The sequence below is a fragment of the Pongo pygmaeus genome, chromosome 2 (assembly GCF_028885625.2).
Source record: "Pongo pygmaeus isolate AG05252 chromosome 2, NHGRI_mPonPyg2-v2.0_pri, whole genome shotgun sequence".
NCBI lineage: Eukaryota > Metazoa > Chordata > Mammalia > Primates > Hominidae > Pongo > Pongo pygmaeus.
Genome location: NC_085930.1, coordinates 110,788,138 through 110,813,390, shown reverse-complemented (window position 1 = coordinate 110,813,390; position 25,253 = coordinate 110,788,138). Strand labels below are relative to the sequence as shown.

General features: G+C 46.7%; 2 protein-coding genes across 7 annotated transcripts in view; one reads left to right on the top strand and one right to left on the bottom strand.

The window, feature by feature from the left end:
• ACKR2 (atypical chemokine receptor 2) overlaps positions 1-14,575 on the top strand; it is a 65,490-nt gene extending 50,915 nt beyond the window's left edge. For all 6 annotated transcript variants that reach the window (XM_054481193.2, XM_054481194.2, XM_054481195.2 and 3 more), the window contains one exon: positions 11,618-14,575. In XM_054481193.2, the coding sequence (XP_054337168.1) occupies positions 11,618-12,809 (1,192 nt within the window). In that variant the 3' untranslated portion in view covers positions 12,810-14,575. The remainder of the gene's footprint in view (positions 1-11,617) is intronic.
• A 4,892-nt stretch (positions 14,576-19,467) lies between these two features.
• On the bottom strand, positions 19,468-23,258 carry LOC129033134 (7-alpha-hydroxycholest-4-en-3-one 12-alpha-hydroxylase). Its single transcript, XM_054481191.2, has one exon. It carries the CDS (start codon positions 23,134-23,136, stop codon positions 21,631-21,633), a length of 1,506 nt encoding a protein of 501 aa, XP_054337166.1. The 5' UTR covers positions 23,137-23,258; the 3' UTR covers positions 19,468-21,630.
• Positions 23,259-25,253: the final 1,995 nt, after the last annotated feature.

The following is a 25,253-nucleotide window of genomic DNA, read 5'->3' as shown; positions in this document are numbered from 1 at the left end:
TGTTAAAAAAGTAAGGAGAGAGAGCGTGCCGTGATCTGGAATCAGAGGCCAGCTGATTCCTCTGTCCAACTGTGCCTGGCTTGCAGTATGGCCCTGGGTTTCCTGGGAAACCAGAGAAGCGATACCTGTTCACCCCTTCACGAGGGAGCCAGGAAGACACAGCAATGACTGGGATAAAAAAGGTATCTGGAAACACAAAGCCCTGTGTAAGTGTGAGGGCTGGTTTCTATTACCTTCATTGTGTTTTATAAATCACAATCCAAATATGCTTCCCATGCAGACCATCCAGAAGGCAGCTGTTCATCCTGCAAACCCGAGGAAGGGGTGCACACAGGCTGAACTCCCAGTGTGTGATTTGGGGCCCCAGCTCTGGAGCCAGCTGCAGGAACTTGGTTTCCAGTTCTGCCATATACTTGCTGTGTGTCCTTCGGCACGTTACTCCCCTTCTCTGAGTCTCAGTTCCTCATCTGTAAAATGGGGCCCATTTTATAAGGTTATTGTGAGAAGTCAGTGCATTATTACATATAAAGCTCAGGGGAGGGGATCTACAACCTAGTTGCTATTATTGTTATTTTTTTGAGACAGGGTCTCGCTATGTTGCCCATGCTGGTCTCAAACTCCTAGGCTCAAGGAATCCACCAATCTCAGCCTCCCAAGTAGCTGGGACTAGAGGTGCATGCCACTGCACCTGGCTGTGCTTACTATTTTCTTTGAGTGGTATTGTAACCTAGCATTTAAGAGCATGGACACCCGGTTTCAAATCCTGGCTCTACTATTCAATTGCTCTGTGATCTTGGGCCAGTTCTCTAACTTCCCTGTGTTTTAGCATCCTCAGCTCTAAAACAGGGCTAATAATAGTATTTACTTCTATCAGGTAAATGTGAGGATTAAATAAGTTAATACATTTAAAGCCCTTACCCTAGATTGTATTTTAAAGGAGGATATGATTTCCACATTCAAAGGAAGCCAGCAAAAGTATTTTCCACTAGAAGTGATCTCAAATGGTGTCCTTGGCTTCATATTTCAAAGGCTGGTGTGGCCTCTGGAGATCACATTCAGTTTGTTTATTTGATCAGTTTGCATGTTGAATCAGCTGCACTGTGAACAGTACACTCAGCATGGGTGTGCTTTCAGCACCTGAGGGACCTACACGTGACCCTGTCCATAGGCTTCTTGGCTATAGGGAGGGCGGCCGTGAAATTGATATTTACGGTGGAAGAGGGGAGATGGTCAGAGACACAAAAGAGGGTTCGGTGAGTCAAGCAGGGTTTGGTCAAGCTCTGTGGGGGCCTGATCAGGGGAGTGCTGGTGAAGGTTTGACAACCAGCTCTGGGCTGGGGGCACAGGGGAGGTAGGATGGCAGAGGAGAGGAAAGCCTTGATTTATAGCATTTGCCATGGTGTAAATATTCCCAGTTTCAAGTTACCAACTTAACATCACCGAACGCAGAGTTGGTTAATTCCATGATCATTTGTTTAATGCCTCCCAGATGCCATATGACTGGCTGTCAGCACACCACTGGCTTTGAACCTTCCTGCCACTAGTTGCTGAGGCCAGAAGTCCCACTGTCGGAACCTCAACCTTCGAATTTAAGTTTGATCCATTTTGAAAGGGAGTGTGGGGGGTAAGGGGTCATCACTTCCACCTCATGTTGTGAGGGCCATCCAATCCCTGGCCCCCCATTTGCTAATCTGAGGCTGTGGACAATTGGGCTTCACCTATCCACAGCTGTTTCTTTATCTGGAAAGTGGGGATTATAAACACTTTGCTTCCCAGGACTATGGTGAAGATAGGATGAGAAAATTACATGTGAGTGTTCAACTCATAGAAAGAGCCCAACTAACATGGCTGCATCCTCATCACAATATCCTTCCTCTTGTTGCCTCAACTACGACTTTCCTGAGAGACCTAAGGGTGGTGAGCCCTGGATGTTTCCCAGTGAGGGTAAGATCCTGGGCAACCAGCAAAGACTCAATCACATCTTTCTTTTTTTTTTTTTTTTTTTTGAGATGGAGTTTCACTCTTGTTGCCCAGGCTGGAGTGCAATGGTGTGATCTCAGCTTACTGCAACCTCTGCCTCCTGGGTTCAAGCGATTCTCCTGCCTCAGCCTCCCAAGTAGCTGGGATTACAGGTGTGCGCTACCATGCCCGGCTAATTTTTGTATTTTTAGTAGAGATGGGGTTTCGCCACGTTGACCAGGCTGGTCTCAAACTCCTGACCTCAGGTGATCCACCCACCTTGGCCTCCCAAAGTGCTGGAATTACAAGCGTGAGCCACTGCACCCAGCCTTCAATCACACCTTTCTCAGTGACTCCTTTTTGTAACTGCTGGATAGAGCAAAACAGAGGCTAAGGATGAGGTGGGACCAGGGACAAGGTACCATGTGCCTGGAGTCTGAAGGCCTGGATTTCAGATGCAACTTGGCTAGTGACTTCCTGTGTGACCCTGGTAAAGCTGCTTTGCTCCTGGGTTAAATGGGACTGACGGTTCCTTCCTAATTTGCCCTACAAGGCTACTGCAGTGCATATGAAGGTGTCCGGCCAGCTGTAACGTGCATATGGGAGTGCTGACTGCTGCTGTCATTGTTGGCATTATTGATGAAAGTGATAGGAGGGGATGGTTGCTCCAGAGGTGAGGGAGACCTGGAAAGATTCCCAGAGTGAAAGATCAGGGGTAAAGGCCTGATTGCTGTTGCCACTGTTGTTGGCATTATTGATGAAAGTGATAGGAGGATGGTTGCTCCATAGGTGAGGATGACCTGGAAAGATTCCCAGAGTGAGAGATCAGGAGGGCAAAGGCCTGATGGCTGTTGTCATTCTTGTTGGCTTTACTGATGAAAGTGATAGGAGGATGGTTGCTCCAGAAGTGAGGATGACCAGAAAAGATTCCCAGAGTGAAAGATCAGGAGGCTAAAGACCTCGAGTGGGGAGGGAATAGAGTGTTCTATGTAGAGGGAGAACAAAGGTGGCCTGGACTAGCAGGGTCTGCTGACTCTGACCTCTGGCTTTGATTGAAACATTCATCAGATTTGGTTGTTTGCTGAAACAAAAGTCAGGGGACTTTGAGAAATCAGGTCAAGATCAAGGTCCAGGTCAGCAGCTCAGAAGAGCTGGTGTTTAATCAATGTCAACTCCTGAGTAATAAGCCCTGATAAGGCCCGAGTACACTCCTCACATCCTCCTTCTGCAGCAGCTCACAGGCTCCCAGCACCAGGCATGTGCTAGGCGTGTCCTTACTGCTGCCCAGAAAAGGGAGGAGTTGAAGGCCAGGAGGCCCCTGGTGCAGAGGAGAGGACAGGAAGACCAGCAAAAAAAGGCACTGGGTAAAGTTCTTGAGGTTGATGAGGAACAGAGCTGGGCCTTAGATAAAGCCACTCAGGCTGAGCTCCTGGGGTGGGGACAGGTCATGTGTGGTTTCCACAGCATCTGGTCCAGATGCCACTGGATAGAAGCCCAAGGGTGGGGCAGAGGCTCACAGAGTGGGAGGACTCCAGGGTTGCCTCAAGAGAGGTTCTGCTTCAGCAGCACTGAAGAGTTCCACCAGCCATGAGATCATGGTATCATAGATACTTTGGGTCAACTGAGGACCCGAGTCAACATTTCTTTCGAAGTCTGCCTGAAAAAAGGGGATAAAACTTTTATCAGAAAGGGCTAAGGAAAATGTTTGCAATATATATGAAAAAAGCTAACATCCTCACTATTATAAGACCTCATAAAATGAGCATCCCACCCATTAAAAGAATAAATAATTTACAGAAGAAATACAAGGGGGTATTGAACATATTAAAAAGTTCAAGCTCATGCAAGTAAATTATTAAAAAGTAAAATCCAGAAGTACAGGGTAGAGCTGATTTGCGTTTCTCAGTTTGTGGCCCGTGACCGTCAGCAGTCTACAGGCCCCTCTTCGGTGGCTCTTCACAATTGCCTGCTTGGACCACAAATTCCTTTTTATCTCCTGTCTCTCTCCTCCTCAAGCCCCCTTCCCCATTGGTGAATGCTCTTTGTTCAATATGAAGTCTCTCTCTCTCCCCCTGTCTTTCTCCTGGAACACACTACAGGTTTGAGCCTAATTCTTAGTTCATGACATACTTGTATCGCTGGTTTATGTGAAGCTCTCGTCAAAAAATTATTTTAAATAATGCAATAAAATCCTGGGATGTCACTGCCTTAGAGGACACTTGACCGTGGACAGTGACTTGTCCCATCTCCATGGTCCACCCCAATCCCATGCTGCTGGCTTCTGCCCAGGCACCTGCCATCTTGAATTTGGTGCCTCTCGTTCCTATGCCTTCCTGTCATCTATTTGTACTCCTTCAAAGTATATATGTTTTGTTTCATTTGTCTTAATTTTATTAAAAGAGTATCTTGTACATATTTTTATGGGACTTAGAGATAAGTGGGCTGATTCAAGAGGAGAGACTCACAGGGTGGTGGTGGTGAGGGTGATGAGGAAAGAATCTGCAAGGTATCCCATGTTTCAGTCTTAGGTGACTGAGAGTTGGTGGAGTCATTCAGTTAGATAGGCCTAGGAAAGAAGAAAGGGGCTGGTGGGGAGATGACGAACTCAGTTCTGGGCAAAGCAATAATTTAGGCTCGCATTTATTGAATGTCTGCTGTGTTCCAGTCAGTTTTGTAGAACTTAAAGTGCTCTGCATGTATTATTACATTTAAGCATAACGAACCTCACAAGACAGGCGCTGTTATTATTTTCATTTTAAAGATAAGGAAACTGAGAGGGAGAAAAGTTTAGTAGGTTCTGAGCCCATCAACATGATGGATCACACGTTTCTGCTGTGAACAGAAATATTGGATAAAATGCTTAAAATATTAAATATTTGTCATTAAAAATATTGATATGAAACTATTTACAAATAAAATATTTAAAAATTCTCAAAAAGCAAGGGAAATCCTCAGATGACAGGAGTAAAGAAAACCCAAAGCCAGGGTAGATGCATTGGACATTTATGGATAAAACAAGCCCCACTGGCATCTGCCATTACTGAGGCTTGAGTAGGCAGTTTTCCCCTCACAGTGTAAACAAAGCCACTGGGAAGTTCAAACTGGGCAGAGCCCACCGTAGCTTGGCAAAGCCACTGTAGCCAGACTGCCTCTCTAGATTCCTCTTCTCTGGGCAGGGCATCTCTGAAAGAAAGGCAGCAGCCCCAGTCAGGGGCTTATAGATAAAACTCCCATTTCCCTGGGACAGAGCACCTGGGGGAAGGGGCAGCTATGGGCGCAGCTTTGGCAGACTTAAATGTTCCTGCCTGCTGGCTCTGAAGAGAGCAGTGGATCTCCCAGCACAGCACTCGAGCTCTGCTAAGTGACAGACTGCCTCCTCAAGTGGGTCCCTGACCCCTGTGCCTCCTGACTGGGAAACACCTCCCAGTAGGGGTTGACAGATACCTCATACAGGAGAGCTCTGGCTAGCATCTGGCAGTGCCCCTCTGGGATGAAGCTTCCAGAGGAAGAAAAAGGCAGCAATATTTGCTGTTTTGCAGCCTCTGCTAGTGATACCCAGGCAAACAGGGTCTGGAGTGCACCTCCAGCAAACTCCAGCAGACCTGCAGCAGAGGGGCCTGACTGTTAGAAGGAAAACTAACAAACAGAAAGGAATAGCATCAACATCAACAAAAAAGACATCCACACAGAAACCCCATCTGAAGGCCACCAACATCAAAGACCAAAGGTAGATAAATCCACGAAGATGAGGAAAAACCAGTGCAAAAAGGCTGAAAATTCCAAAAACCAGAACACCTCTTTTCCTCCAAATTATCACAACTCCTTGCCAGCAAGGGAACAAAACTGGATGGAGAATGAGTTTGAGGAATTGACAGAACTAGGCTTCAGAAGGTGTGTAATAACAAACTCCTCCGAGCTAAAGGAGCATGTTCTAACCCAATGCAAGGAAGCTAAGAACCTTGAAAAAAGGTTAGAGGAATTGCTAACTAGAAAAACCAGTTTAGAGAAGAATATAAATGACCTGATGGAGCTGAAAAACACAGCATGAGAACTTCGTGAAGCATACACAAGGATCAATAGCTGAATCAATCAAGCAGAAGAAAGGATATCAGAGATTGAAGATCAACTTAATGAAATAAAGTGTGAAGACAAGATTAGAGAAAAAAGAACATAAAGGAATGAACAAAGCCTCCAAGAAATATGAGACTATGTGGAAAGACCAAGCCTACGTTTGATTGGTGTACCTGAAAGCGACGGAGGGAATGGAACCAAGTTGGAAAACACTCTTCAGGATATTATCCAGGAGAACTTCCCCAACCTAGCAAGACAGGCCAACATTCAAATTCAGGAAATACAGAGAACGCCACAAAGATACTCCTCGAGAAGAACAACCCCAAGACACATAATTTTCAGATTCACCAATGTTGAAATGAAGGAAAAAATGTTAAGGGCAGCCAGAGAGAAAGGTCAGGTTACCTACAGAGGGAAGCCCATCAGACTAATAGCTGATCTCTCTGCAGAAATCCTACAAGCCAGAAGAGAGTGGGGGTCCAATATTCAACATTCTTTTTTTTTTTTGAGACAGAGTCTTGCTCTGTTGCCCAGGCTGGAGTGTAGTGGCGTGGTCTCGGCTCACTGCAAGCTCCCCCTCCTGGGTTCATGCCATTCTCCTGCCTCAGCCTCCCGAGTAGCTGGGACTAGAGGCACCCGCCACCATGCCCGGCTAATTTTTTTTTGTATTTTTAGTAGAGACGGGGTTTCACCGTGTTAGCCAGGATGTTCTCGATCTGCTGACCTTGTGATCTGCTCACCTCGGCCTCCCAAAGTGCTGGGATTACAGACGTGAGCCACCGTGCCTGGCCTTCAACATTCTTAAAGAGAAGAATTTTCAACCCAGAATTTCATATCCAGCCGAACTAAGCTTCATGAGTGAAGGAGAAATAAAATCCTTTACAGACAAGCAAATGCTGAGAGATTTTGTCACAACCAGGCCTGCCTTACAAGAGCTCCTGAAGGAAGCACTAAACATGGAAAGAACAAACTGGTACCAGCCACCGCAAAAACATACCAAATTGTAAAGACCATCGACACTGTGAAGAAACTGCATCAACTAATGGGCAAAATAACCAGCTAGCATCATAATGACATAATCAAATTCACACATAACAATATTAACCTTAAATGTAAACAGGCTAAATGTCCCAATTAAAAGACACTGACTGGCAAATTGGATAGAGAGTCAAGACCCATCGGTGTGCTGTATTCAGGAGACCCATCTCACGTCCAAGGACACACATAGGCTCAAAATAAAGGGATGGAGGAATATTTATCAAGCAAATGGAAAGCAAAAAAAAAAAGTAGGGGATGCAATCCTAGTCTCTGATAAAACAGACTTTAACCAACAAAGATCAAAAAGACAAAAAAGGGCATTACATAATGGTAAAGGGATCAATGCAACAAGAAGAGCTAACTATCCTAAATATATATGCACCCAAAACAGGAGCACCCAGATTCATAAAGCAAGTTCTCAGAGACCTGCAAAGAGACTTAGACTCCCACACAATAATAATGGGAGACTTTAACACTCCACTGTCAATAGTAGACAGATCAGCAAGACAGAAAATTAACAAGGATATTCAGGACTTGAACTCACCTCTGGACCAAGTGGACCTAGTAGACATCTACAGAACTCTCCACCCCAAATCAACAGAATATACATTCTTCTCAGCATCCTGATACCAAAACATCACACTTATTCTAAAACTGACCACATAATTGGAAGTAAAACATTCCTCAGCAAATGCAAAAGAATGGAAATCATAACAAACAGTCTCTCAGACCACAGTGCAATCAAGTTAGAGTTCAAGATTAAGAAACTCACTCAAAACTACACAACTACATGGAAACCGAATAACCTGCTCCTGAATGACTACTGGGTAAATAATGAAGTGAAGGCAGAAATAAATAAGCTCTTTGAAACCAATGAGAACAAAGACACAATGTACTAGAATCTCTGGAACACAACTAAAGCAGTTTTTAGAGAGAAATTTATAGCACTAAATTCCCACAGGAGAAAGCAGGAAAGATTTAAAATCGACACCCTAACATCACAATTAAAAGAACTAGAGAAGCAACAGCAAACAAATTCAAAAGTTAGCAGAAGACAAGAAATAACTAAGATCAGAGCAGAACTGAAGGAGATAGAGAGATGAAAAACCCTTCAAAAAATCAATGAATCCAGGAGCTGGTTTTTTGAAAAGATCAACAAAATAGATAGACCACTAGCCAGACTGATAAAGAAGAAAGGAGACAAGAATCAAATAGACACAATAAAAAATGATAAAGGGGATATCACCATTGATCCCACAGAAATACAAACTACAATCAGAGAATACTATAAACACCTCTACACAAATAAACTAGAAAATCTAGAAGAAATGGATAAATTCCTGGACACATACACCCTCCCAAGACTAAACGAGGAAGAAGTCGAATCCCTGAATAGATCAATAACAAGTTCTGAAATTGAGGCAGTAATTAATAGCCTCCCAACCATAAAAAGCCCAGGACCAGACAGATTCACAGCTGAATTCTATTGGAGGTACAAAGAGGAGCTGGTACCATTCCTTGTGAAACTATTCTAAACAATAGAAAAAAGAGGGAATCCTCTCTAACTCATTTTATGAGGCCAGCATCATCCTGATACCAAAACCTGGCAAAGACACAACAAAAAAAGAAAATTTCAGGCCAATATCCCTGATGAACATTGATGCAAAAATCCTCAATAAAATGCTGGCAAACCAAATCAAGCAGCACATCAAAAAGCTTATCTACCACCATCAAGTCGGCTTCATCCCTGGGATGCAAGGTTGGTTCAACATACACAAATCAATAAACGTAATCCAGCACATAAACAGAACCAGTGACAAAAACCACATTATTTTCTCAATAGATGCAGAAAAGGCCTTCGATAAAATTCAACACCCCTTCATGCTAAAAACTTAATAAACTAGGTACTGATGGAACGTATCTCAAAATAATAAGAGCTATTGGTGACAAACCCACAGCCAATATCACACGGAATGGGCAAAATCTGGAAGCATTCCCTTTGAAAACCGGCACAAGACAAGGATGCCCTCTCTCACCATTCCTGTTCAACATAGTATTGGAAGTTCTGGCCAGGGCAATCAGGCAAGAGAAAGAAATAAAGCATATTCGAATAGGAAGAGAGGAAGTCAAATTGTCTCTGTTTGCAGATGGCATGATTGTATATTTAGAAAACCCCATCGCCTCAGCTCAAAATCTCCTTAAGCTGATAAGCAACTTCAGCAAAGTCTCAGAATACAAAATCAATGTGCAAAAATCAAAAGTATTCCTATACACCAGTAACAGACAAACAGAGAGCTAAATAATGAGTGAACTCCCATTCACAAATGCTACAAAGAGAATAAAATACCTAAGAATACAACTTACAAGGGATGTGAAGAACCTCTTCAAGGAGAACTACAAACCACTGCTCAAGGAAATAAGAGAGGACACAAACAAATGGAAAAACATTCCATGCTCATGAATAGGAAGAATGAATATCGTGAAAATGGCCATACTGCCCAAAGTGATTTATAGATTCAATGCTATCCCATCAAGCTAACATTTACTTTATTCACAGAATTAGAAAAAAACTACTTTCAATTTTATATGGAACCAAAAAAGAGCCCATATAGCCAAGACAATCCTAAGCAAAAAGAAAAAAGCTGGAGGCATCACGCTACCTGACTTCAAACTATACTACAAGTCTACAGTAACCAAAACAGCATGGTACTGCTACCAAAACAGATATATAGACAAATGGAACAGAACGGAGGCCTCAGAAATAACATCACAGGTCTACAACCATCTGATCTTTGACAAACCTGACAAAAACAAGCAATGGGGAAAGGATTCTCTATTTAATAAATGGTGTTGGGAAAACTGGCTAGCCATATGCAGAGAACTGAAACTGGACCCATTCCTTACACCTTATACAAAGATAAACTCAAGATGGATTAACAACCTAAACATAAGACCTAAAGTCGTAAAAACCCTAGAAGAAAAGCTAGGCAATACCATTCAGGACATAGGCATTGGCAAAGACTTCATGACTAAAACACCAAAAGCAATGGCAACAAAAGCCAAAATTGACAAATGGTATCTAATTAAACTAAAGAGCTTCTGCACAGCAAAATAAACTATCATCAGAGTGAACAGGCAACCTACAGAATGGGAGAAATTTTTGCAATCTATCCATCTGACAAAGGGCTAGTATCCAGAATCTACAAAGAACTTAAACAAATTTACAAGAAGAAAACAACCCCATCAAAAAGTGGGTGAAGGATATGAACAGATACTTCTCAAAAGAAGACATTTATGCAGCCAACAAACATATGAAAAAAAAGCTCATCATCACTGGTCATTAGAGAAATGCAAATAAAAACCACAATGAGATGAGATACCATCTAACCCCAGTTAGAATGATGATCATTAAAAAGTCAGGAAAAACAGATGCTTGAGAGGATGTGGAGAAATAGGAATGCTTTTACACTGTTGGTAGGAGTGTAAATTAGTTCAACCATTGTGGAAGACAGTGTGGTGATTCCTTAAGGATCTAGAACCAGAAATACCATTTGACCCAGAAATCCCATTACTGGGTATATACCCAAAGGATTATTAATCATTCTACTATAAAGACACATGCACACATATGCTTATTGCAGCACTGTTCACAATAGCAAAGACTTGGAGCCAACCCAAATGCCCATCAATGATAGACTGGATAAAGAAAATGTGGCACATACACAGCATGGAATACTATGCAGCCATAAAATGGATGAGTTCATGTCCTTTGCAGGGACATGGATGAAGCTGGAAGCCATCATTCTCAGCAAACTAACATAAGAACAGAAAACAAAACACTACATGTTGTCACTCTTACGTGGGAGTTGAACAATGATAACACATGGACACAGGGAGGGGAACATCACACACCTGGGCCTGTTGGTGGATTGGGGGCTAGGGGAGGGATAACATTAGAAGAAATACCTAATGTAAATGACAGATTGATGGGTGCAGCAAACCACCATGGTATGTATATACCTATGTAACAAACCTGCACGTTTTGTACACATATCCCAGAACTTAAAGTATAATAAACAAAAATTTAAAAAAAAAAGCCCCACTGAAGCTAAGCTGTCATTAAAAAAATTATAAGCCATACATGAGGAAGGATCAGGAGACACATTAAATAGATGAATTGATATCCCTAAAGAATAAAGAAGAATTTGAAAGACACTATAGGTCTTTTTAAATAATGAAGGAGAAAAATAAAGAAACAAAACCATAATGAAAGAATTAAATACTCTGAGAACACCTGAAGGTTAGTCGCTTATCCAAGAGTAAGTGTCCCAGAGTAAGTGGGATTCACTTATAAGACAAAGGTGAGAGGATATCTTGGTGACATAACTATTAAGTGGTGCAGATGGCTCCCTAAGCTTATGCTCTTACTTGCTGGACTGCAGGTGCTGATGTAGATTTGAAGAGTCTATTGGACATCCCAGGGCAGCAGCAAAAGTGGGTTTAGAGAAAGGTAGAGAATGCTAAGTCTCACCATATTTTCCACCCACAGCACTACAGGACGTCGGGACTGGGCACTTCCTTCCAACATGGCCGCCACTGCCTCTCCGCAGCCACTCACCACTGAGGATGCCGGTTCTGAGAACAGCAGCTTCTACTACTATGACTACCTGGATGAAGTGGCCTTCATGCTCTGCAGGAAGGATGCTGTGGTGTCCTTTGGCAAAGTCTTCCTCCCAGTCTTCTATAGCATGATTTTTGTGTTGGGCCTGAGCGGGAACCTCCTTCTTCTCATGGTCTTGCTCCGTTACGTGCCTCGCAGGCGGATGGTTGAGATCTATCTGCTGAATCTGGCCATCTCCAACCTTCTGTTTCTGGTGACACTGCCCTTCTGGGGCATCTCTGTGGCCTGGCATTGGGTCTTTGGGAGTTTCTTGTGCAAGATGGTGAGCACTCTTTATACTATTAACTTTTACAGTGGCATCTTTTTCATTAGCTGCATGAGCCTGGACAAGTACCTGGAGATCGTTCATGCTCAGCCCTACCACAGGCTGAGGACCCGGGCCAAGAGCCTGCTCCTTGCTACCATAGTATGGGCTGTGTCCCTGGCCGTCTCCATCCCTGATATGGTCTTTGTACAGACACATGAAAATCCCAAGGGTGTGTGGAACTGCCACGCAGATTTCGGTGGGCATGGGGCCATTTGGAAGCTCTTCCTACGCTTCCAGCAGAACCTCCTAGGGTTTCTCCTTCCACTCCTTGCCATGATCTTCTTCTACTCCCGTATTGGTTGTGTCTTGGTGAGGCTGAGGCCCGCAGGCCAGGGCCGGGCTTTAAAAATAGCTGCAGCCCTGGTGGTGGCCTTCTTCGTGCTATGGTTCCCATACAATCTCACCTTGTTTCTGCATACGCTGTTGGACCTGCAAGTATTCGGGAACTGTGAGGTCAGCCAGCATCTAGACTACGCACTCCAGGTGACAGAGAGCATCGCCTTCCTTCACTGCTGCTTTTCCCCCATCCTGTATGCCTTCTCCAGTCACCACTTCCGCCAGTACCTGAAGGCTTTCCTGGCTGCCGTGCTTGGATGGCACCTGGCACCTGGCACTGCCCAGGCCTCATTATCCAGCTGTTCTGAGAGCAGCATACTTACTGCCCAAGAAGAAATGACTGGCATGAATGACCTTGGGGAGAGGCAGTCTGAGAACTCCCCTAACAAGGAGGATGTGGGGAATAAATTAGCCTGAGTGACCAAATCTTGGTCTGGTGGGAACAGATGGGAACCAGCTCAATTGGGCGTCCACTCAAAATGCTCTCTCCAGGGGCCTCAGTGACCGTGTTGCTAAACCCAGTGGTCAGTTCTCAGTTCTCAGCCATCAGCAGCATTTGCTCGCCCCTGCCTTCTTCCTCCACTTTCTTCACTTGCTTCCAGGACACCACGCTTTCTTTTCTGAATTGCTACAATCTTCCTTGCTTCCTTCCTTGCTTCCTTCCTTCTTTCCCTCTCTCCCTCCCTCCCTCACTTCTTCCCTTCCTCCCTTCCTCCCTTCCTACTTTCCTTACTTCCTTCTGACAGGGTCTTGCTCTATTGCTCTGTCACCCAGGCTGGAGTGCAGTGGCGAGATCTCAGCTCACTGTAGCCTCCTCCTCCTGGGTTAAAGCAATTCTCATGCCTCAGCCTCCCAAGTAGCTAGGACTATAGACGTCTGCCGCCACGCCTGGCTTTTCTTTTTCCTTTCTTTCCTTTCTTTCCTTTCCTTTTCTTTTCCTTTCCTTTCCTTTCCTTTCCTTTCCTTTCCTTTCCTTTCCTTTCCTTTCCTTTCCTTTCCTTTCCCTTTCTTTCTTTCCTTCCTTCCTTCCTTCCTTCCTTCCTTTCTTTCTTTCTTTTCTTCTTTCTTTTCTTTTTTTTTTTTTTTTTTTGAGACAGAGTCTTGCTCTTGTTGCCCAGGCTGGACAACAATGGCGCGATCTCAGCTCACTGCAACCTCCACCTCCCGGGTTCAAGCGATTCTCCTGCCTCAGCCTCCTGAGTAGCTGGAACTACATGCGCGTGCCACCACGCACAGCTAATTTTTATAATTTTAGTAGAGACGGGGTTTCACTACGTTGGCCAGGATGATCTCGATCTCTTGACCTTGGGATCCACCCGCCTTGGCCTCCCACAGTGCTGGGATTACAGGTGTGAGCCACCATGCCCAGCCCTAATTTTTGTGTTTTTATTAGAAATAGAGTTTCACCATGTTGGCCAGGCTGGAGAATTGCTGTAATAGTTTTCCAACTGGCCCCTGTGCTTCCTCTGTCTTGCTCTCCTCCCATCTCATCTGCACCTAGCAGCCAGAGTGATCCTGACACTCTCGGCCTTTACTTCCGCCTCCCTCAGAGCAGTAGCCTGTCAAAACACCAGATTACAACAAATTTAGTTTAAAGGTCTCAATTAGCGTTATTGGCAATTCTAGAATCAGGCAATAGACTCATTGAATCAGGAACAGATTCACTCCATAAAATACAAAGAGTGTTCCAATGAGCTGGGTAGAAGAGGTTAGTTTTATAGACAGGAAGGGGCTGTCAAAGGCAGAAAGAAATGAAGAACAAAAAAAAAGATTGATTTTTTTTTTTTTTGAGACAGGATCTCACTCTGTCATCCAGGCTGAAGTCCAATCCCACAGTCATGGCTCACTGCAGCCACCACCTCCTGAGCTCAAGTGATCCTCCCATCTAAGCCCCCAAGTAGCTAGGACTACAGGAGCACACCACCACACCTGGCTAATTTTTGTATTTTTTGTAGAGACAGGGTCTCACTATGTTACCCAGGTTGGACTGGAACCCCTTGGCTCAAGCAATTTGCCTGCCTCAGCCTCCCAAAGTGCTGGGATTACAGGCGTGAGCCACTGCACAGGGCCAGCTTTGTCATTTCAAAGTTACTTTCTATATGTGGCCGGAACCGGAACAGGGTGGTTGACATCAGTTTTCTTCAGGGTACTTTTTAATAATGATTAAAACAGGGGGAACTTCATTATCACGAGAATGGTTACTGTCTGCATTATCACGCCAACTGAAACTGTCATGTTTGGGAATTTGGCTGTTAACTCTGTCTCCAGGAGTCTCAAAGGTCAGATAACAATTTAGTTTTGGTTTGAGGACATGGAACTTTAACAAAACAGATTCTGTTTTGGTTTGGTCTGGTCAGCTGGGACCTAGTGTAGGAGCTTAGTCCAAAACAATGGCCTCCCATAGTTTTTATTTAACAAGCCCAACTCCTTACAGTAATCCTTTAAGGCCTATGTGATCTGCCCCCACCCTGGCTACACTCTTTGCCCTTGTGTCCACCAGCCTCCAGTGCTCCAGACACAACTGATCTCAAACACTCCTGACACATCCCCCTGGGGATTCCTCTTCCTGGATTGCTCTCCTCTCAGCTGTCTGCTTGGCTCACTCTCTCACCTTCTGAGGTCTTAGCTCAGATATCACCTTTCACTCACCTGTCCAACCTATTTAACACAAACTGGCCCATCTCTGACGCTAGTGATCTTCCTGATGCTCTATTTTTAAATTTTTTCAATAGCGCTTATTTCTTTCAGACATTGTATATGTTTCTTCTATTTGTGATGTTCAGTGGCTACTGTCCCCACCGACATTGTCCCAGGTGAATTCCACAAGGTAGGGATCTTGGTTAGGCTCACTGCTGTACCCAACCCCCTAACACAGGGCCTGGTGTGTAGGTTTTCAGAAAGTATCTGTTAAATGCATGGGTGGAGGAGGGAGCATTTTCCTTCTGGCACTGCTGGGGAAAAAGACCCTAAGGCCCTCCACTCGCCAGGGTTCCACATTCTCTGTAGTCCAGCTGGAAAATGCTATTAAAAGGACCATTCTTGTAGCCTTGATGGTGGACCCAGCATCTGGCAATCAGAAGGGCCTTGAAGTGCTCTGCCCGGGGAATGTCCCAGGACCATGTACAGTCTGCAGAAGGAGGCAGTGAACACGCTTGGCCTAGGCCCCATCTCAGGAGCCTTCAGATCTCCCTGGGACCTGCACAATCAAGTCCAAAATCTTTGTCTGATGTCAAGGCTAGGGCTTTTGCAAATAGGATCCCATACATCTTCCAGCCCTCATACTCCTCCACTCCCTTTTCATTTCCTGAACATTCCAACTTCTATGCCTTTGCTCTTGTGGGCTCCCTCATGTAATTAGGATAATTTCCAGCCAGGTATTCCCTCACCCTTGTTTTATAACTGAATCCCACTTTCTCTGGGACTCCACTGCTTGGTCACTCTGCCCTGTGCTTTGAGAGGAGGTTGGGTGGAGCATGGGGCATGGGCCAGTTACTGCCTTCACATTTCCCTGGTCACGGTGATTTTTTTAGGGGTGGGCACATGACCCAGGTAGAGCCAATGAAGTGCGATGTCACTAGAACATGTGAGAAGAGAGGCATGAAACCGAAGCTGAGAGGGTTTGAGATCTGGAGCTACTCCTTCCTCCACCCAAACTTCAGAAGGTGAAGGAGATAGTGCATGTGAGTGAGCAGATCCCGAGGGCACTGTTTGAGCCTCAGAATCAAAGCACTTCTGAAGCTCATCCCAATCTTGGATTCGACAGTTACAAGAACCAATAAATTCCTTTCCATGTGGAGTCATGTTGTTTTGTTACTTGCAACCTAAAGATTCCTGACTGATATACTGTGCCCAGTGCTTTTCTCTTCATATCTCCAATGCTTGGCATTCTCCCTGCTCCCTGACGTATCCACTGAGAAGCCTTTCCCCAGGGAGCTGCCTGCCCACATGGCATCTCTCTCTTCCGAGCTTCTAAAGCACCCACTGCTCTTTCCACCTCATAGAACTACCTGGTGCAACCTGCTCATGTCCCAGCACATCTGCCCTGCACAATTGAACATGGAGCCTGGCACACAGGAAAGGAAACTTTTTGGTGGATGGAATGGAGGGTAGGAGAATAGACGGCTGGATGAATGTAAGCTCCATGAGAGCAGGGACTTTGCCATGTGTAAACTCTGCATCCCCTGTGCTTCAACACAAGCTCAGAGCATAGTAGACTTTTTTTGGAATGAATGGATAAGTTTTTTTGTTTTGTTTTGTTTTTTGGAGTGAATGGCTGATAGAGGATTGAGCAGGCAAGCAGTATTCTGCCCGCTGTTTCTTCTCTTCCCCTGAGCTTTTGATGGCATAGTTATAGCACATGTGTCACATGCCGTCTGGCAGTCTCTTGATGTAGCACCAGTTGCCCTGTGCCTTCCCCACATCCAGTCTCTCTCAGCTCCGCCTTTAGTTCTCTCTCCTCAAGGCCCCCAATTCCCCACCATCAGGAAGGACTCTGAGCTTCCTAGTTCCCTGGGAAATGAAGCTCTAGATCTGAAGGTGGATGTTTGTTTGAGCACGTGGAGGATGGAATTCTACTTTATAGCTCCAGAAATCTTGTCCTACAAGGAACTTCTGTTCGTGTGCCAGCCTGGCTGGTGAGATACAGCCTGAGCTGCACCAACAGGGTCTAGGTGCTCAGAGGCCCTGACTTTGTGCCCATAATGCACATATAGGATGTCAAGCAAGGGACACCCAGCAGGACTTGTCACACCAGCATTGGTGGATTTGTGTGTGTCTGTGTGTCTATCTGTCTGGGAAGTATGTGTGCTATGTGGGCTGTGTGTAGTATATATGGTTGTGTATGTGGTTATGATGCAGCTGTGTCACTGTGTCCAAGTGGGTCTGGTTATGTGCCTGCAACTTTCCTATCCTTTCTTATTTTGAGATGGAGTCTTGCTGGAGTGCAGTGACATGATCCCAGCTCACTGCAACCTCTGCCTCCCAGGTTCAAGCAATTCCTGTGCCTCAGCCTCCGGAGTAGCTGGGATTACAGGCATGAGCTAATTTTTGTATTTTTAGTAGAGACAGGGTTTCGCCATGTTGGCCAGGCTGGTCTTGAACTTCTGAGCTCAAGTGATCTGCCCACCTCGGCCTCCCAAAGTGCTGGGGTTACAGGCGTGAGCCACTTCGCCCAGTCCTATTTGTTCTTTCATGCCTTTCTCTGTGTATGTGTGAGTGTGCACTTGCTGCAAAAGGCAGGAATATAACAAGTAGTGCCCTGAAGCCTATGTCCAAAGGAGAGGGCAAAGGCTAGCTGCAGGTACCTTGTTCTCTGTCACTGTCTTAGGTGCTATATAGTTTGAGAGCAGCTCAGAAGCTGTCACAGCCCAGGCCAGGATAAAGCCCTCTCCACCCCAGCCTTACTTCCGGGTCTGGGCCTTGGTCCCTCCTGTTGCTCTCTGTCTTCCTAGAGGCCTGACAAAGTCTGACTCTCTGACTGCACTGCTCAAACCTTTCCCAGGTGTCTCAGGAAAGCAATCAGAATTCCTCTGACCCTCAGGCTCTGGGGCAAGGTGGACTCTTCCCATGGGCCGACCTAGGGAGAAGTGTAGAAGTTGCTTTGCCTGTGGGCAGGGTTTACGCCCACACTCAGCGCCACGAAATGTGATGTTTTGACTCCAGTTATCCTCTATGAGAAAAGCATCTCTTTTCTTTCCCAGGTGCCTGAAATTCCACCATTGGAAAGCCTCCCCAGTCTTGCTTTATTATAAACTATCTTCAGAGAGAACACATTTAGTGGGCTTTCCTCTGAGGTCCTGATGAGGAAAAGGATGAGAGGAAGAAAATATTTGGCATAGAAATGAGGAACTTGGGGGCAGAATGACTGGGTTGGGTGGGTGGTGACTAGAGGCATCCTTGGCGGTTGCAGTCTTCCTCCTGCCTCAAGGCCTCTGCTAGGGTTGGCTGCAGCAGTCCTCATGCAGGGGGCAGAGAGCTACATGGGCCATGGGCCCCCTCCCATGCCAGCAGGGGGGCATGGGGCATTGGGCTCCCTGCCCACACTCCAATCCTGGGGGGCTCTTGCTTCCTGGGAGACCTGTTGTTATGCTAGATATCCCTGACTGTGGGACAGTACACTTGCATTCACCTCACACCTCACCTGCTGAGGCTTCCCTCGGTCCCAAGCATCTCCTCTGGGGCTCTCAGACAGGCCACAGGGTCCATTAAGTTCTTATCTGCACATGGTCACTCCCAGTTGAGACCTTCTGGTCCTGACTCAGGGAATTCAGGCCCTCAGCCCCACCCCAGCCAATCCACAGGCCACGCTCCTGGCCCATATTCCCTTGGGTGTGAGGCATAAAAGGAGACAAAGCACCAAGGTCTAGGGAGGGCCAAGAAGGTGTGTGAAGGCTCTATTCCTGCTTCCCCACAGCCCCAGCCCCATTGTACTGGGCACAGGTCCTGGCTGGGCAGAGATGTCATTGGTACGTTTCCCATGGACAGTCTTCCACCTTCCAGCCCATTTCTCCTCCTTCCATGCCCCTACTCAACTCTTCTCCTTGTGCTCCTGGTCCTTGTAGAATAGGCTGGGATAGCTCATCTTCTCCTAACCAGGCAGAGCTCTATCAAGCTCCAGACAGACATCAGCATTTGTGGGCAGCTGACCTCAGAGAAAGGCAGGCCCTGGCCCAGGGTCACATGGCTAGTTGGGGACAGCTCACCCCAGCTCAGGCCCCTGCCTACTCTCTTGGAAGAGCAGAACAGGTGGCCTCAGGAGAAATGTGAGGCTGCCAGAGATGTAAGATAGAAGTAGCAGAGAGAAGCTCCACTGGCTGGTCACTGGGTCGGGGGGTCCGTGCAGCCTGGGCACACCTCCTCCAAGATGCTCTATCCAGCTCCCACAATCATTCTTCCTCCTGTCCCAGCTCCAGCCGGGTCCCTGCCATCCACCAGGTGCAGCTATGGCAGCCACTCCCTCACCCTCTTGCAGCACTGGTAGCACGCTGGGAAGGGGGATTGTCTTCATTTCATAGATTGGAGGGCTGAGGCCAGGAAATGATTTGAGGACAGAAAGCAAATTAACCGAGACTGGAAGTCAGGTTTCTAACATTTAATCTCCACTTAGGGAATTGGAGGTCAGAAATGAATAAAATACCATGCCCCAGTAGGCTCCAGTCTGGGAAAGTGGGCAGCAAGCAGAAACCAAGACACAGAAAGCAATGACACATAACAGATATGCTATGATACAAATGGTGCTGCAGCAGCTGCACAGTTTGGAGGCCATTTCTGGCCAGAGGATGGGATGAGTGAAATCCAGGAAGGCTTCCAGGAAGGAGTAGCTGGCACTGGGATGGGCAGGAACAGCAATGCTTTTACTTTAGGGTTGGTTTCATTGGAGAAAGTTGGCAAAGTTGAGAAGTTTGGAGACCAACCGTGATAAAATTTAAACATCAGGTATGTGAGGGCAAGGGGGACCAACTGTGACAAAATTTAAACATCAAGTGTGTGAAGTCAAAGGGGAACCAGGAAAGTAAAAGAGTGACAATCAGAAGTGCTTTTGGCAAAAAGGCCTCTGGCAGCAGTGTAGAAGAGAAATGCAGAGGTCACAGGTATAAGAATGACAGTAGGAGAGGGGAAGAGGGTACACATTTCAGAGGCATCACAGGGGGGTGTACTGACAGGACGAGGGCCTGCTTGTATGAAGATGAAAGTGGAGGAGGGAGAGTTTCTCTAGGAGATGGGGTGAATGGTAGTGTTCTGAGCAGAGACAGCAGGGAAATCTGGAGGAGGAGTGGTTCAGGGAAGAGGCAGGGGCTCAGATGCCAAGTTCTGCATTGGCCAAGCTGAGTCAGAGGTGCTGGGAGACTCCCATGTGGGTCTGGGGATAGGAGAAAGCTCTGAGTTCAGCAATGATCATGGAAACCAAGGGAGGGTTGACGGCACCCTGAGATGGGGGAGACATGGGCACTGAAGAGGGATCTTGAATAATTCCTACATTAAAGCCACCCTGGCTGGGCGCAGTGGCTCATGCCTGTAATCCCAGAACTTTGGGAGGCCGAGGAGGCCAAGGAGGCTGGCCAACATGGTGAAACACTGTCTCCACTAAAAATACAGAAACTAGCTGGGTGTGGTGGTGCACGCCTATAATCACAGCTACTCAGAAGCCTGAGGCAGGAGAAGTTCTTGAACCCGAGAGGCAGAGGTTGTAGTGAGCCAAGATCACAGCACTGCACTGCAGCCTGGGCAAAAGAGAGAGACTCTGTCTCAAAAAAAAAAAAAAAAAAAAAGGTATCATTTCTCTAGACCTGTGCTATCCAATAGGGCAGCCACCTGCCACACATGGCAATTAAGCACTTGGAATGTGGCTAGTCTGAACTGGGAAGAACTGCAAAAGTACAGTCCATACCAGACTTTGAAGACAGGATGAAAAAGGGAAGGTAAAAACTATTACGTTAAAATTTTTAATAGTGATCACGTTGAAATGCCAATATTTTGGATATATTGGATTAAGTAAAGTATATTATAAAAATGAATTCTGTTTCATTTTACTTTTTAAAAATGTGTTTACCAGGAAACTAAATTAGCTGGGCAAGGTGGTAGGTGCCTGTAATCCCAGCTACTGGGGAGGCTGAGGCAGGAGAATTGCTTAAACCCAGGAGGCAGGGGTTGCAGTGAGCACAGATCGCACCACTGCACTGCAGCCTCGGCGACAGAGCAAGACTCTGTCTCAAAACAAACAAACAAAACCAAAAAACCCCACTACTCATGTAGCTTGCTTCATATTTATGTTGGATGACACTGTTCTAGAACCTGAATTCCATAGGATGTGGGATAAGTGTTGCTGAAAAAACTAAAGCAAGCTGGGAGGGTGGAGGCTGATGTTTGCAAGATGCCATGTTACTCATGTCTGGGGGGAACCAGTTTCTGTACTCAGGACTTCTCAAGGCAGGCATCATCTCCCAAACCAAGTTGCCCACAGATACTCCCCCTTCCCCTGGACTTCCTGTGAGAGGAGGGTTTAGCAGAACCCACTCTGAGAGATGGTATTTTAAAGAGAATGATAAGCCTGTCAGATGACTAGGTGGGGAGAGAACGAGGACAGGCAGAACAGAGGTAGGGGGTGTCACAGGACCAGAGGGAGGGGTGGCCAATGGGGGCGAGGGGTGGCCAATGGGGGCTTGGGGCTGCAGAGGGGTGAGAACAGGTGAGAGACGAAATAGAACTCCTCTGGCCAGGTTTGCAGCTGGCTTGGCCAAGCTCACTCTGTAGGATGCAGGCGATAACGGAAGCGCACATCGTGGCTGGGCTGCATGGTGCCAAAACCCCAGCGCTGTGGGTCAACATGGGGTAGTGGTATGTCAGGGTCCACCAACTCTATGTCAAAGTGTGTGACCATAAGCAGGATAAAGAGCTTCACCTCACTGAGTGCAAAGAACCTCCCAGGGCAGATGGAAACGCCCGAACCCCAGGGCATGGTGTAGTGGTGGATCTTCTTGCCTGCCTTGAAGAAGTCCACTTTCCTGCTGCCATTAGGGTTGAGGAAGCGATCGTACTTGAAGACAGTGGGCTCAGGGTGGATGTCAGGGTCCATGTGCACTGAGAGGTAGGGAAAGAGGGCCAGGATGTCTCCATGGCGGAACAGATACTCCTGCCCACTGGACATCTTCAGGGTATAGTCTTCATGAACCAACCTGAGGAGGGTGGGTGCAGCCCTCAGCCGCAGTGTCTCCTCCACCACGCTGTCCAGAACTGGGGTGTGTTGCAGGGCACTGAGTTTGAAGGCAAAGGACTGCTTGGTCTCCAGCCTGGCCTCACCCAGGACCTGGGTAGCTTCCTCCCTCACAGCCTGAATAGCTTCTGGGTGCTTCAGGAGGAAAAAGAGGGCCCAGAAAGAGGTAGGCCCCGTGTTCCCCTGGGAGGCCCAGAGCATCATGAAGTTGAACTTGTCCTGCATAGCTGAGGGTACCCCCTGCTCCCTCAGAAACTGAAGCATGTTGCCCAGCCAGTTGCTGATGCCCTCCTTCTCCTGGCTGTGGCTCACGGACAGCATCTTGTGAAAGAGACGCTGGAGTCGGCCCACTTCTAGCCACTCCTGGGGCCACAGCAGGGAGTAGACAAACCTGGGGAAAAGAAGGTCAAACTTGCGGAACTCCACGAATAACTCTCCTGCCTGTAGCAGGTCCTGCTCCTTGTCCTTTGTGTAGCCGAACAAGCTCAGGTAGCCAGCTGTGAACAAGATGTAATAGCAGAAGCGAAAGAGGCTGTCCTCATGCCAGCAACTGGCATGCAGACTCCAGCCTTTGGACATCAGCATTACAAAGGACAGGCTGTCCAGCATGGTCTCATTAAGATCCTTCAAGCCATCCCCCCTCAGATGCTTGGTGCTGGCTGAGTGTATCATCTCATGGTCCCCTTGCACTGAACGGTATCCAAATACCTTCAGCACCAGTTTTTTTGCATATTGCCCAAAGTCTAGTTTTCTCTGTGTGTCCTTGAGGATGGGGCCAAAGGAGAGGGGGTCCATGACGAAGGTGAAGTACTGGCCCCCTAGCTGCACTGTGAACACATCCCCATGCTTGGTCCTCATGCGCTTCAGAAATTCAAACATATTCTTCCGGAAAGCCATGGCATGGCCAAGCCAGGGCACGGTACCCTTGTCCAGAGGGGGCTCCCGTGGCCTGCGTTGTCGGAGCATCCCTGGCAGGCACAGGTATCCAGCAATGACCACCAGCAGAGCTCCCAGCACTGGACCCCAGAGCACCATGGCTATGTTCCTGCGGATTAAGCTCTCGACACTCACACTGTTCCCTGGGTGCCAGAGAGCTTTGGGAGGCCTTGGAAAGTCCAGGATGTAAAGGTCGGAGCACCTGGACCTTGCCCTGTGGCCACAAGTTATGGCAAATAACACTAGTGAGACAGTACTTGGAAGCAGCAAAATGTTCCCCTGGACTTAACACTTGGCTGACTGGTCACGTAGGGGAGGAGGAGGGAACCAGGAGAAAGCTCAGAGAGAAGCCTCCAGCTATGGTCACAGCTGCTCACCAGCTTCATGCTTTGCTCTGACCTTTTCAGACTCAGCTCTTGCACCTTCTCTCTAAGCCTGCCTTGAGCCCACTCCCACCCCCATAGCTGACTGACTATTTACACCCCCATTTACTCATGCTTTTATTTATTTGCCAGTTCATTTGGTAGAAATGAATCAAGCACTTACAAAATCTCACTTCCACTCTTTCCTCATCTTTAGAAGACTCAAATGCCTCCATTCCTAGTTGGCCCCCTTGGTCAAGTAACTTAACCTCACTGTGCCTCCATTCCCTCATCTGTGAAGTTGGGATAATTACAGTGCCTTGTAGGTGCTGTTGTGAGGCAAAAAGAGATAAAACCTGAAAAGCACTTAGAATAGTGCCTGGCTCATGCTAGTGCTCCATATATGTTAGTTAGTATCCTAAAGCCCTTTCTCTTACCTTTGCCCGCTCCCCTGGACCTCACAGCAGCCCTGTGCTTATCTCTTCATTCTTTCCCTAGTCTGTCTTCCTCTCTGGTCTCAAAGATGCTTGCCAAGGGGGCATGACCTTGTTGAAGTCATGTCTGCTCCTACCTCCATGTGCACAGAGTACACAGTCAAAGGCAAGTGAAGAATGACTATATGCCCTTCCACAAGAGCTCTGACCCCTAACCCAAAAAAGAGAGGCATCGATGCTGGGGCTTTAGATGTTGAGAAGGCTGAGATGGTAGAGGGGGTGTTGACTCCATCTTGGGGTATGAGTGTGAATGAACTCATCTGAGGAGGCCACAGAGCCTCCCAGATGTTGACTCTTCAAGCAGAGGCTGAGCCCTCAGTCTCTGAGCCTCTCACCTGGAGCCCTCTCACCTGCCCAACTGCTTGCCTATACACTTCTCTGACAAGAGGGCAGAATCCTGGAATTGTAAAATGTCAGAGACGATAGGGACCTCACGCAATCACTTCATACTTCATTTCACAATGAGGATCTAGGTGCAGAACGCAGTGGGGACCCTCTTTGACAGCTGCCCTGGCTTGGGGCCTTGAGATAAGCTAATCATTGATTAAGGGCCTTCTGAGACATGTCAGCCCAGGTCCCTGCCAGCAACTCAAGAAGGAGAAAACTGTACCATTGACGCCAAGGCATTAGTTAAGCAGCCTGGCCCATTGTTGCAACAGGTGAGGTTCAAACTCAATTCCATCAGTTCTTATAACCTCCAAATTACTTTTTAACTTCCTAATGACCTGAAAACGGAGACTTCGGCTCTTCAGACAAAAGAGGATATGGAACTTCCATATCCCATCTGGAGTGAGCTTCCTTTGCCTATGAGCTTCCCTTTGGCAGGGAGTTGGAACTGTCCACACTCTGCTTCCCAGAATCTCTCTTTAATTGCTCAGGACCACCACAGTACTTGGCATCATCAACTCTCCTCAACCTTAGAATTCGGTCCGAAACTGGGCCAAATCCAATGAACTGAACCGTGTCCCCTAGTTTTTAATGGATGAACCATTATTTCACATTCATTCTTACCTTATTCATTAACCCACACTCATCTATTCATTCCCTCCTTCCTTGGAGAAGCCCCATCTATCCATTCACTAGATATTTATTGGGCACTTACTGGCAGAAATGTTGCTAAGATCTGGGATTATAATCATGAATGAGATAGACACAGTCCCTGCTCTCTTGCAGTTTATGGTCTAATGGAGGGAGAAAGATATTAAGTCACTGCCCAAAGTAATTATACACATATTTCTCATTTATTGTGCTTTGCTTTATCGCACTTCACAGATACTAAGTTTTTTACAAATTGAAGGTTTGTGGCAACCCTGCATTGAGCAAGTCTATTGGCACCATTTTTCCAACAGTATGTGCTAAC

Bases quoted from the DNA above. Each gene is read 5' to 3' on its own strand.
- LOC129033134 (XM_054481191.2), bottom strand. From the start codon at position 23,136: ATGGTGCTCTGGGGTCCAGTGCTGGGAGCTCTGCTGGTGGTCATTGCT.